General features: G+C 44.1%; 1 protein-coding gene across 1 annotated transcript; it reads right to left on the bottom strand.

The window, feature by feature from the left end:
* Positions 1–696: 696 nt before the first annotated feature.
* Positions 697–12,297, bottom strand: LOC110524602 (epoxide hydrolase 4). The gene is made up of 7 exons (XM_021604423.3): positions 11,856–12,297; positions 10,638–10,723; positions 7,206–7,363; positions 4,682–4,810; positions 3,443–3,546; positions 2,967–3,115; positions 697–1,933 (listed from the first exon to the last, which is right to left on the bottom strand). Exons 1-7 carry the CDS (start codon positions 12,096–12,098, stop codon positions 1,693–1,695), a joined length of 1,110 nt encoding a protein of 369 aa, XP_021460098.1. The 5' UTR covers positions 12,099–12,297; the 3' UTR covers positions 697–1,692.
* Between the last annotated feature and the right edge of the window lie 1,763 nt (positions 12,298–14,060).

Genomic DNA, 14,060 nt, shown 5'->3' with positions numbered 1-14,060 from the left:
TTTGTTATATCTGGAGTACTTCTCCTGTCTGATCCGGTGTTCTGTATGCTCTCTCTAATTCTCTTTCTCTCGTAGGACCATGCCTCAGGACTACCTGGCATGATGACTCCTTGCTGTTACCAGTCCACCTGGCCGTGCTGCTGCTACAGTTTCAACTGTTCTACCTGTGATTATTATTATTTGACCATGATAGTCATTTATAAACATTTGAACATCTTGGCCATGTTCTGTTATAATCTCCACCCGGCACAGCCAGAAAAGGACTGGCCACCCCTCATAGCCTGATTCCTCTCTAAGTTTCTTCCTAGGTTTTGGCCTTTCTAGGGAGTTTTTCCTAGCCACCGTGCTTCTACACCTGCATTGCTTGCTGTTTGGGGTTTTAAGCTGGGTTTCTGTACAGCACTTTGAGATGTCAGCTGATGTATGAAGGGCTATATAAATACATTTGATTTGTGTAGTAAATGCTCATATTGCATTTGATTTCTCCAAACAAATAAAACACAGTAAACTATTTTGAACTAGAGGGATTGGCATCTCTAAACCAGGCCAATCTAATTTTAATCATGTTCTGATATAATGACATGGCTGGTTCTGTGACACAGCAGGCATGCAAATTGTCACGTTGTGTCTGTCATCCATACAGTCAATAGTCTATTCAGTAGGTCAGTTAAAAAGATTGACAATGACTCCCCAGGCTTCACATTATAGTTTATTTGCTTAAAAAATCAAAATGGTGCAGACCTGGCTCAGTGGATTTCAAAATGCAGTGTGTAGGAAGAGATTCAAAAAAGTGTACAATATTGAACCATCACTGTTGTTCTATACAGGAATTCTCAAATATCTGAGTAAATAATCAAAAAAATACAAAAATAACAATATTTTCCATAAGACAACGCTACCTGATAGAGAGGGTCTGTGGTTACGTCCCAAATGACACCCTATTCCCTGTAAAGTGCACTACTTTTCAAAAGCAGTGCACTAAATAGGGAACAGGGTGCCATTTGGGACAGAGACAAGGGTGTGGGACAAGAGGGATCCCAAAGGATTGTGTCCAAAATAGTGAGGAGCAATCCAGTGACACATATAGCAGACAAACGCCACAGTTCAACCTCAGAAGACATGGCACAACTTTACAACGCCGCAAAACATTATACAACATTACATTAAAAGGCACCACACAATACAAACTCACAAGGAGATTTTGCCACACATTTGTAATGTTGTAACCTACAAACTTTAAGGCGGATGTCATGTGCAAAAGAGTACAGAATGTGTCAAACATACTACTGTACTACTCAGTGTCCTCTCAATAAAATGTGCTTTTTTTCTCTTTCACTTTCTTTTGACATTAAAAAAAATATCTGAAATGTGCAAAGATTTAAAGAATGATTGCATTGTCATTATATTGGTTGGTTTTTCACAGGAATATTCCAGGCTTCTAGTGGTAGGGGTGGATGGTGGGGATGGAGGGAGGGAGTGAAGGATGGAAAAGGCCCCGTTCTATGGTAGGGGTGGCTGGTGGGGAGGGAGGGAGTGAAGAAGGGAGGAGGCCTTGTTTTAATGTGTGTCCCAAATGGCACCCTATTCTCTATATAGTGCACTGCTTTTGACCAGGACCCGTAGGGCTCTGGTCAGAAGTAGGTCACTGTATAGGAAGAAATTGTGCCATTTGGGATATAGACCTAGCTAGATTCAGTTCCTGTAGGTTTTGCGGCCCTCTCCCTCTTTGAGGAAGGTCCATATGAGTGTGTTGACGATGTCAGGCTGGTCCTGCTGTAGCCAGTGGCTGGCCCCGGAGATGATGTTGAGTCGGAAGTGATTCCTGATGTAGACACGGCACGCCTCAGCCATTTCCTGCTCCAGGAAGGCATCTCTCTCACCCCACAACAACAACACCGGGGACTTGACATCATTCTGGCTGAGTGGGAGGGAACTGTGGAGAGAATATTAATAACAGACCTGAGATGAGTTGCTTAAAACTGGTTAAATTCAATCATTTGATGTGCTATACAGATCTGAGATGGGTTGGGGTCAATTCCATTTCTACTCAGTCAATTATGGAAGTAAACTGAAAATTTGAATTTTCCACATTAAAAAGCAACGCATCTGAGAACCAGAAAACTGGTTTAATGCAGACTTGATGTCCAGCATTCACATGGTAACCATGTATGTTACCTGTATTGTAAACTTATGGAGAGGCTAATTGAATAATAGATTTATAGAATATGTTTCTCACGCTAATTGATAATGTGTCAGTGACATTCATATTATATAATTCTGAGCAGAATAAAATATGCTGTTCTGTTCTGACAGACACTGGCTGGCTGCTTAAGGAAGAAGAGCAGATGGTGGAGTCAGTCATGCATGTACAGTTCACATGTGAAAAACACATGTACTCTCTGATGCTGGGTGAGTGAGAGCGAAAGAGAGAACAAGAGAGAGAACAAGAGAGAGAACGAGAGAGAAAGAACGAGAGAGAGAGAACAAGAGAGAGAGAGAGCGAGAGACACCGAGAATGACAGAGTGCCAGAGATGACATTGTATCAACCCGGAATCATCCAGGCTTTCTCTTATTCATTATAGGAGTCAACTTGTCGAAGACAAACAACACAAAAACAACTAACAGAATACATTATTCTAAAGCCCAATTATTTATCATCGTGTAGTCTGATTCCAAGACCTCGGTACGTATTACACAACCACTGAGTTTTCACAAGAGGAACTTATTTTTGAATGTACTGTAGTAGTACACTTTCATCAAAACAGCATTTACAACAGAAGAGGGCGCTAATGAATCACATTATCATAAGGCGCTTGAAGTAATACCGTATCTCAAATGAGGGTACACAACAATGGTGGTCAGCTACGACATGTTCAATGGGCATGTCATACATAAGTAGGGATGCTCACAGGAGACCAAATACAGAGCTCACTAATTAAGAATTTCATTGGTTCATAATCTTAACCTGAAGACATTCCTGTAGTAGTTGAGGGCCCCGGTGAGGGCCCCTGGCTGGGAGAAGGCGTAGAGATAGGCCTCCATGTCCTCTGCAGTGAGCCATCGACCCTTCCTCCCAATCCCTGTACTACGGCTGGTGAACAGACCTTTCAGTGCCTACAGTACAGAGGGGACAGAAGGACACACTGGGTGAGTGTGTGTGTGTGTGTGTTTCCGGATGTGCTCAAGGTGTGATTTGAGCTGGATGGCTCACACAGACAAGGTCGCTTATGTGACTGTCACAGTAATACAGGATGTATGAGGCTCTATAAATGCCATGGCGGTTGTGTCTATAAATTATCGCCATACACAGACTCTTTGAGGCACAACCATCACAACAAGAATCCCCTCCCCTTCGACATACACAAAGGCAACTTCCTGTTGCCTGGAGCAGTTCTGTATTTTTCACCTTGAGGTCACTCAAACACATGCGACATGCTTCACCTTGAAATCATTGATGGAGAGCATGAGCTCTGGGAAGCGAGACAGCTGGAAGAAGAAGAAGTAGCTGGACTTGAGCAGCTGACTGGGATGACGCAGGGCATAATCTAGAAATATGGAGGAAAGAGGAGAGGAGAGAAGACAGAGGGAGAGTGGAGGGCAGGAGAGGAGGGAAGAAAAAGACAGGGGAGAACAGGAAAGAAAAGAGGAGAGGGAGAGAAGGGCAGGAGAGGAGAGAGGGAGAGGATAGGAGAGAGGAGGGTAGGATATGAGAGAATAGAGGAGCGGGTGAGAGGGAAAAGAGGAAAATAAGACAAAAAAGAGGATGAGAAAAAGTTCCAAAATAAACACTTGCATACCACTAAAAATTAAGCAATGTTTTGGGCATGTATTCTAAGTGGCATGCAAGTATGGATGTTAAGCAAGAGACGAATCCAGCGTAGTTGCTAGGGAGAGAGAGGCTGTGGATGTCTGCCAGTGACCTCCCCTCTATCCTCTCCTCTCATTTCTAGCCAGCTGCTCCAGCTCCATATTAAAGCACTACTGTATAATTACCTCCTCCATCTTCCCCTCAATGAAGGAGACTGAGGAAATACCAGATGGATGCAGCAAACACTGCATGGGGGTAATAATACCTCACAATTAAAGATGGTAATCTCTAATTAGCACAAGGAGGAAGAGGAGGTTTCTCTCACATCCGATTGATTTAATAATTGTATATTTGTGACATACAGTAGGCTGTTTCATCTGTTGTTCATCTAAGGACAGTGATGGTGATGACGTACCAGTTAACACAGAGGGATGGGGGCAGTTCAGGACAATGACGTTCCAGGGACTAGTCGATTGGTGTATTCAGTCCACAGTGTATTCACCAATGTAGTCCCTGTCATTTTATGCTAAACTAATTTACTTTGCAAAACTGAAACTTGAAAACAGGGAAGTTAGGATGTACCAGTGAAGACAGAGGAGTGGTGGTAGTTTAGGACATACCACTGAAGACAGATGGATGGGGGCAGTTTAGGACATACCACTGAAGACAGATGGAGGGGGGCAGTTAAGGACATATCACTGAAGACAGATGGATGGGGGCAGTTTAGGACATTAGGACATACCACTGAAGACAGATGGAGGGGGGCAGTTAAGGACATATCACTGAAGACAGATGGATGGGGGCAGTTAAGGACATTAGGACATACCACTGAAGACCGATGGATGGGGGCAGTTTAGGACATTAGGACATACCACTGAAGACAGATGGATGGGGGCAGTTTAGGACGATGAGTTTGGTGACCATCTCGGGGTAGTGGATGGCGAACAGCCAGGCGATGGTTCCTCCCCAATCATGGCCGACCAGGTGACATCTGTTGTAACCTGAGGAGAGATGGAGTAAAGTCTGAGTGTGTGTGTGTGTGTGTGTATTTGTCCAGCCCCATTCATTCACCTTCTTGGAGTTGAGTCTCCTTGCCAAGATACCGTATCTCCTGAAGTAGAACAATCCTCTTACAGTGTGCAATGTGAATAATGTGATGCCTGATTATTCAGCTTATTAGTCATCTTCTTGGTCAGCTTATAGGGAACAACTGAGCCAGTCTGGTGTACAAGTGCGACAGAGGAAGTTTTGGGCAGAAGTCTGGCATAATGAATATAATATGACCACAGCTCATCTTGTTTGTTTAAAAAAGGTCAATATTTTGCCTGCAAAGAAAATAATTGTCAGTTGTACTGCTATTTGAAATATCAGTCTGACAAGGTGAGGGATACTGGTGTTACACAGACACAGAGGACCCCAGGTCTGAGTGGATGCTTCCTGTTTCACTGAGTGATAGAGAGCGTGCTCCGTGCTGCCTGCTGCCAACCTGCTGCCAGGCTGGGGGCTCTGTAGTTAGTGTGTATCAGCACGATGACCCATGGTCAGTCACCATGAGTCAGAGTAAGCCTGTCATGTCCTGCTGTGTTGTAGGCCCACAGGGTGTTCACAGGCTGTCCAGTCCACACAGTATTACAACGAGAAACAAGTTTAACTTTGACTCAGCTCAGGACACCAGGCTGTGTCACCCTTTCTCTTTGTTCCCATGGAGTGATGTTTCATAATATGGGTAGTCATGGTCCCTAAAGTGTCTATCCCTGAATCAGACTGGGCATGATTTGTTTCAACTTCCATCATATATACAGTGGGGCAAAAAAGTATTTAGTCAGCCACCAATTGTGCAAGTTCTCCCACTTAAAAAGATGAGAGGCCTGTAATTTTCATCATAGGTACATTTCAACTATGACAGACAAAACGAGAAAAAAAATCCAGAAAATCACATTGTAGGATTTTTTATGAATTTATTTGCAAATTATGGTGGAAATTGACCAAATACTTATCTCAATACTTTGTTATATACCCTTTGTTGGCAATGACAGAGGTCAAACTTTTTCTGTAAGTCTTCACAAGGTTTCCACACACTGTTGCTGGTATTTTGGCCTATTCCTCCATGCAGATCTCCTCTAGAGCAGTGATGTTTTGGGGCTGTTGCTGGGCAACACGGACTTTCAACTCCCTCCAAAGATTTTCTTTGGGGTTGAGATCTGGAGACTGGCTAGGCCACTCCAGGACCTTGAAATGCTTCTTACGAAGCCATTCCTTCGTTGCCCGGGCGGTGTGTTTGGGATCATTGTCATGCTGAAAGACCCAGCCACGTTTCATCTTCAATGCCCTTGCTGACGGAAGGAGGTTTTCACTCAAAATCTCACGATACATGGCCCCATTCATTCTTTCCTTTACACGGATCAGTCGTCCTGGTCCCTTTGCAGAAAAACAGCCCCAAAGCATGATGTTTCCACCCCCATGCTTCACAGTAGGTATGGTGTTCTTTGGATGCAACTCAGCATTCTTTGTCCTCCAAACACGACGAGTTGAGTTTTTACCAAAAAGTTATATTTTGGTTTCATCTGACCATATGACATTCTCCCAATCTTCTTCTGGATCATCCAAATGCTCTCTAGCAAACTTCAGACGGGCCTGCACATGTACTGGCTTAAGCAGGGGGACACGTCTGGCACTGCAGGATTTGAGTCCCTGGTGGCGTAGTGTGTTACTGATGGTAGGCTTTGTTACTTTGGTCCCAGCTCTCTGCAGGTCATTCACTAGGTCCCCCCGTGTGGTTCTGGGATTTTTGCTCACCGTTCTTGTGACCATTTCCTAATAATTGCTCCCACAGTTGATTTCTTCAAACCAAGCTGCTTACCTATTGCAGATTCAGTCTTCCCAGCCTGGTGCAGGTCTACAATTTTGTTTCTGGTGTCCTTTGACAGCTCTTTGGTCTTGGCCATAGTGGAGTTTGGAGTGTGACTGTTTGAGGTTGTGGACAGGTGTCTTTTATACTGATAACAAGTTCAAACAGGTGCCATTAATACAGGTAACGAGTGGAGGACAGAGGACCCTCTTAAAGAAGAAGTTACAGGTCTGTGAGAGACAGAAATCTTGCTTGTTTGTAGGTGACCAAATACTTATTTTCCACCATAATTTGCAAATAAATTCATAAAAAATCCTACAATGTGATTTTCTGGATTTTTTTTTTCCTTTTGTCTGTCATAGTTGAAGTGTACCTGTGATGAAAATTACAGGCCTCTCTCATATTTTTAAGTGGGAGAACTTGCACAATTGGTGGCTGACTAAATACTTTTTTGCCCCACTGTACATCTGTCTCTGTGTGTATTTCTGCATAAACTACATAAACATGGATATAAAACACAGAAAAAATATGTGGTTGTCCACTCTTACCTAGGTATTCGACAATGTCCTTGACGTCTGTGACCAGGTAATCAAAGCGGTAGCTCTCTGTGGATGACGGCAAGTCGGACTCCCCATAACCTCGCATGTCAATGGCCACCACACGGAACTCACTCTTAAACTCACGCAGCTGGTGGCGCCAGGAAAACCTGGGGGCAGGTGGACAGAGGGAGAGACACAAGAACCATCTTAGTCTTGGTGAGAGGAGAAAGTCCCACACAAGACAGTACTTCATTATTAAACCCCATCTCCACTACGGCAATCAGAAGAGGACATTCAGCATAGTGCACACTGCTAAATAACCACAAACTTCTACCTATGCATATATTCTTCTATAAAAACGCTGTGTGTTTCTCTCTTGAATATACCTACAAAGTTGCTGTATCTTAAACTGTATTATTTCTACTGGCACTCGGCTTCCCTTCTTCCCTTCCAAACGGAGTGAAGGTCACCTTTGTAAACTCAGCAAAAAAAGAAACTTCCTCTCACTGTCAACTGCGTAAATATTTGCATGAACATGACAGATTAAACAACTGAGACATAAACTGAACAAGTTCCACAGACATGTGACTAGTAGAACTGGAATAATGTGTCCCTGAACAAAGGGGGGGGGGGGGGAATTCAAAATCAAAAGTAACAGTCAGTATCTGGTGTGGCCACCAGCTGCATTAAGTACTGCAGGGCATCTCCTCCTCATGGACTGCACCAGATTTGCAGGTTCTTGCTGTGAGATGTTACCCCACTCTTCCATCAAGGCACCTGCAACTTCCCGGACATTTCTGGGGGGAATGCCCTAGCCCTCACCCTCCGATCCAACAGGTCCCAGACGTGCTCAAAGGGATCCGGGCTCTTCGATGGCCATGGCAGAACATTGACATTCATGTCTTGCAGGAAATCACGCACCGAACGAGCAGTATGGCTGGTGTCATTGTCATGCTGGAGGGTCATGTCAGGATGAGCCTGCAGGAAGGGTACCACATAAGGGAGGAGGATGTCTTCCCTGTATTGCACAGCGTTGAGATTGCCTGCAATGACAACAAGCTCAGTCTGATGATGCTGTGACACACCGCCGCAGACCAAGACAGACCCTCCACCTCCTATTCGATCCCACTCCAGAGTACAGGCCTCGATGTAACGCTAATTTCTTAGACGATAAACACGAATCCGACTATCACCCCTGGTGAGACAAAACCGCTACTCGTCAGTGAAGAGCACTTTTGCCAATCCTGTCTGGTCCAGTGACGGTGGGTTTGTGTCCATAGGTGATGTTGTTGCCGGTGATGTCTGGTGAGGGCAGCATGCCTAAGGCACGTTCACGCAGATGAGCAGGGACACTGGGCATTTTTCTTTTGGTGTTTTTCAGAGTCAGTAGATAGGCCTCTTTAGCGTCCTAAGTTTTCAGAACTGTGACCTTAATTGTCTACGGTCTGTAAGCTGTTGGTGTCTGAACTACTGTTCCACAGGTGCATGTTCATTAATTGTTTATAGGTCATTGAACAAGCATGGGGAACAGTGTTTAAACCCTTTATAATGAAGATCTGTGAAGTTATATGCATTTTTACGAATTATCTTTGAAAGACCGGGTCCTTTTCTTGCTGAGTTTTTAATATGAATGTTCGTTTCCCCAATTCTAATCCGCTCAATCATCATAGTGGAGAGCAAAAGCTCTCTAATTGAAGATCTTGTCTGCTGTGGATCTATCTGCTGTGGACTGGAGGCTGAGGCTCCTCAGAGCTCAAATCCCCACAGAGGAGGAGCACAAGGCCTGACTGGGGTTCTGTTGAGTCAGGATAAGAGCTGGGCCCTGGTCAAAAGTAGTGCACTACAGGGAATAAGGTGCCATTTGGGACATAGTTCTGGAGCAGAGAAACCCAACATCTTAGAATATAGATGAGGTTTAAAATAACACAGGCACTTCCAGTTCCTTCACAGCCTTGCACCCCACCATGCACCCCAATCACCCACACAAAAAGCCTCTCTCTATTCTGAGCGATAAGGGAAACTTGAGTTTAGCACTTTTTAAACACTGAATTAAGTGAGAGAAGAACGTTGTAAGTGGAAGAGAGTCTGTCTGTCCAGCCAGCACGGCAGAGAGAGACGCTACGTCCCAAATGGCACACTAATTCTATAAATGCACTACTTTTGACCAGGACCCATATGGCTCTGGTCAAAAGTAGTGCACTATATACGGAATAGGGTGCCATGTGGGACACATTCAGAGTTCATCATGGATTCCTCTGCAGTAGATGGGCAGTGAGGCGGAATAGACCCAAGAAGACCGTTAATTAAGCCCGGTCCTGTCCTTTCTGCTGCTCCGTGAGTTCCCTGAGATATGGACTAGCTTACAGCACTTGACAACCTCTTAATTTAGCCCCATTCCAGAGGTCGACCTCACTACTACACTCCATATAATTTTTTATGAAACATGGTGGAAAGAGGAACAAGGAACTTTAGAGCCTTAGCTATCCTAATAAGCAATAAAGTCTAATAGGAATGTTGTAATTGAAGAATCACATAGTATGAAGACCCCAACTGAGATATGGTCTTTTGATGCAGAAGTAATGTACAGCAGAGCGTTGGTTACATGATACAGTACTGTTGTGTGGGATCGATACAGTAGTTATGGGATTGGTAGTTTTTCTTGTTGTTGGTATTATTATTACCACTTTTTTGTGATATCCAATTGGTAGTTACAGTCTTGTCCCATCGCTGCAACTCCAGTAAGGACTCAGGAGAGGCGAAGGTCGAGAGCCGTGCGTCCTCCGAAACATGACCCCGCCAATTCGCACTGATTCTTGACACAGTGTTCGCTTAAGTCGGAAGCCAGCTGCACCAATGTGTTGGAAGAAACACAGTACAGCTGGCGACCGAAGTCAGCATGCAAGCGCCTGGCCGCCACAAGGATTTGCAGGAGCCCAATGGGACAAGGACATCCCAGCCGGCCAAACCCTCCCCTAACCTGGACGACGCTGGGCCAATTGTGCACCCGCTGGGACATGGGTCTCCCAGTCGCAGTCATCTGCGACACAGCCCGGGATCGTACCCGGATCTGTAGTGACACCTCTAGCACTGCAATGCAGTGTCTTAAACTGCTGCGCCACTCGGGAGACCCCGGGGTCAGTGTTTCATGGGGGTCCTGGTTAGTTAGTTTGCAAAGGAGCTCCTTTCCAAAATGCTTTCTCAGCATAAAAACACAAAAATAAAAAAAATGAACTGGCCAGGCAATACCAATACATTAGTTGAGTCTCTATGTTTCCTGGACACAGATTAAGCCTAGTCCTCGACTAAAAAGCTAAATAAATTGAGAATTTCAATTGAAAGTGCTTTTGGTCCAGAACTAGGCTTAATCTGTGCCCGGGTTGAAACACCAGCCCTTTATGTGTGTATAATATGCAGACGCACTGTGTAGTCTAGATGTCTTACCAGAACTCTGGGAAGCCATGCAAAAACAGCATGAGCGGTTTCCCTCTCTCTCCAGCAGCGACATAGTGAAACCTCAGACCAGACTCCTGAGAATAAAGACGGAAGACAGATCAGTCAGTCACCAGGGACACACTGTTATATGTCAACACTTCCCTGATCACTATCACGTGGGCTCTTACTGTCTGCTGGTCTCTGGTTGTGTCCCAAATTACACCTTATTCCCTATATAGTGCACTACTATGGGCTCTGGTCGAAAGTAGTGCACTACATAGGGAATATGATGCCATTTGGGACGTAGTGCTCTCTGTGACATAAAACTCTCATCCTCCAACATTGCTGTATGCTTTATGGCGCTGTAAAGCAGGGATAGAACAGGGAGAGAGCAGGGCCATCCCATAAACTCAGCCTTGGCCTGCCTTCTGCCTGGTCATTCCAGTATGATGCATTCTTTATATTATGAAATCAATCTGTCACTAACATTTATAGCCAATTCTATTCAAATTATTGTGAATTCATGTTGCAATGGTATGTAGAATAGGTTGTTCTTATGGTTACCCGTTGAGTAAAGTGTGGATAATATGCATGGCCTACCTACTTTATCTAATTTCTGATTTAATAACATTGTCTAGATCAAGCGTTTTCTGGTCAAATGTAGCTACTTACTGGCACAAAGTTAAATCGCACAGGTTACTTAATAATATAGGGGATTGTTCTTACAACTGAACTGCCACATTGTTATTGTGAGCATGCGTTCATGCTATGTGAATCCTATAAGGGATAATGTGTTGCTAAATAAACATTTAAACGAAAAATACAAATGAAATGTGAATCTACAGTTTATAGCACCTTTAATCTTGGTATTCGTGTGAAATCGTGGCATTTGTCACGAATTACTATTGCTGCTGCTATGGGGGACTGTCCGTTCAGCACTACCTACCTCTGAGGCTTGAGCGCATATACAGAGACAGTAGATTGGAATAATAACAGAAGCCTACACTGCAAATATATCGGCATATGGCGTTTCGCTGAAATTCCCTGCAAATAAAACAGATGCCCCACGATTTGCACGTACCCTGCAGGACTATTCGAATTGATTTCAATTATACAAGCACATTAGATACATACGGAATTACCTAAACAGACCTCTCACGCACACAAAAGGCTATTTCCCAATCTCAAATGGGCTCCCACTCACGTGCAATGTAAAGTGTGCCATACCTTTATTCGAACGTAACAGTGGGTTCCCAAGGACGTGTCATTCAAGCAAGCAGGGGGAGTTTCGCGAATTCCCCACTGAAAGGTGGCTGACGGCCTTAAAATGATGCTCCACCAAAGTTTCAGCAGCGCTACGGCAGTGCAGAGGGCACAATAACCGTATATCAACGACCAATACCCTAAAACTCGGATCTTCAGCGTGAGTCTGATTGTAAACAGGAGCAAGTTGTTGAGCACTCTCGCCATCTTTACATTACTCAGGTAAAACAACGCAGATCACGTCACCTAACTATTGATATATTAATTTGTTAATTATCTTGAAATATCACTCATCGTTATCCGGTAGCTCCGCTAACAGCGCATCTGCTTGCCCTGTCGATCTGCGGCTGTACTAGGGAGGATCCCTGAATGAAATGTTCAAGAGGGGAGCAGTACGTCAGAACTCACGCGTGCGTGTGATGACAGCAGATAGGATGTTAAATTTGAGATGGGTGTTTAACGCTTCTATTCTTTTAATCTAAAAGCCTAGAAATTAATCTGAGAAAAATATGAGACGCCACGTCACCTCCAAAACAGATTCGTTTCTGAAACCTTTTCCACGTGTTTAGACTGCAAAATAAGAGAGGTGAATGAGCAAGTGCGTGACTCAGACTGACCTAGGGACATGATTGAGAGACCTAGAGCTCTCTGGGATTAATGGTGAATGACAGTTAATGCCTCAAGGGAAGAAAATGGTGATCTGACTCCTAGGGCTGTAATCCACTGCTCAATCCAAGGGTGATGGATGCTGATATGGGCAGTATGAATGTAAAAAGTTAATGTACAGGACTGACTCTCAGTGAGTGTATAGCTATTATTGCAGTATACTAGCATGCAGTTGGAAAATTGCTAAAATGAACACTAAATTGAGGCATTGAGTCCAGCTTGTCTTGTCAAATCTCAGTCGCTGAACAAATGCAAGTGTGTAGATCTGAATGTGCACTCTGTTTTCAAGTATTGTGTCATCTTTTTGTTGTAATGAAGACTTTCTGGATATCCTCCTTGGACTGGCTGATCGTTAGTGCTGGACTTGGGCAGGAGCTCACCGGAACAGCAGCTAATGGGGATCTCTAATATATACAAATACAAGTACAGGCATCTAAAATGTTATATTGCTTGAGTTCCTACACATCTTATAAAAAATTAGCTTAAAAGTATTGTGAAGTTCCTACACTTAAATATAAACAGTCCAGACACCGAAAATTAGTACCGGAACCTATTTCAGTCCAAGTCAAGCACTTCTATAAATCATCGTCATCATCCATTAATCAAATCAAATAAAACTGTCACATGTGTTGACATGTGTAGACCTTACAGTGAAATGCTTACTTACAAGCCCTTAACCAACAGTGAGGTTCAAGAAAGAGTTAGGAAAATATTTACCAAATAAACTAAAGTAAAAAATAATTAAAAAGTAACAATAGAATAACTAGGCTATATACAGGGGGTACCGGTTAGTCGAGGTAATTTGTACTCCTGTGGCGGGCTGGGCGCAGTGTGCGCTAGCCAAGGTGGCCAGGTGCTTCCTCCGTCACATTGGTGCGGCTGGCGTCCGGGTTGGATGCGCGCTGTGTTAAGAAGCAGTGCACTTGGTTGGGTTGTGTATAGGAGGACGCATGGCTTTCAACCTTCGTCTCTCCCGAGCCCGTACGGGAGTTGTAGCGATGAGACAAGATAGCAGCTACTACAACAATTGGATACCACGAAATTGGGGAGAAAAAGGGCTAAAAAAATTAATAAAAAAAATAACATTTTACATGTAGGTAGGGGTGAAGTGAATATGCATAGATAAACAGCGAGTAGCAGCAGAGTAAAAAAAAACAAATGTGGGGGTGGGGTGTGTCAATGTAAATAATCTGGTGGCCATTTGATTAATAGTTCAGCAGTCTTATGGCTTGGGGGTAGAAGCTGTTAAGGAGCCTTTTGGACCTAGACTTGCCGTTCCTGTGCCGCTTACTTTTCGGTAGCAGAGAAAAGTCAATGACTTGGGTGACTGAAGTCTTTGACAATATTTTGGGCTTTCCTGACACCACCTAGTATATAGGTCCTGGACGGCAGGAAGCTTGGCCCCAGTGATGTACTGGGCCCTACGCAGTTCCCTCTGTAGTGCCTTACGGTCAGATGCAGAGCAGCTACTATACCAGGTGGTGGTGCAGCTGTAGAACTTTT

Source organism: Oncorhynchus mykiss, chromosome 5 (assembly GCF_057628025.1).
Source record: "Oncorhynchus mykiss isolate SJ-2025 chromosome 5, ASM5762802v1, whole genome shotgun sequence".
NCBI classification, from domain to species: Eukaryota; Metazoa; Chordata; class Actinopteri; order Salmoniformes; family Salmonidae; genus Oncorhynchus; species Oncorhynchus mykiss.
Note: the sequence above shows the minus strand (reverse complement) of the source record. Positions and strands in the feature narration are given on the sequence as shown.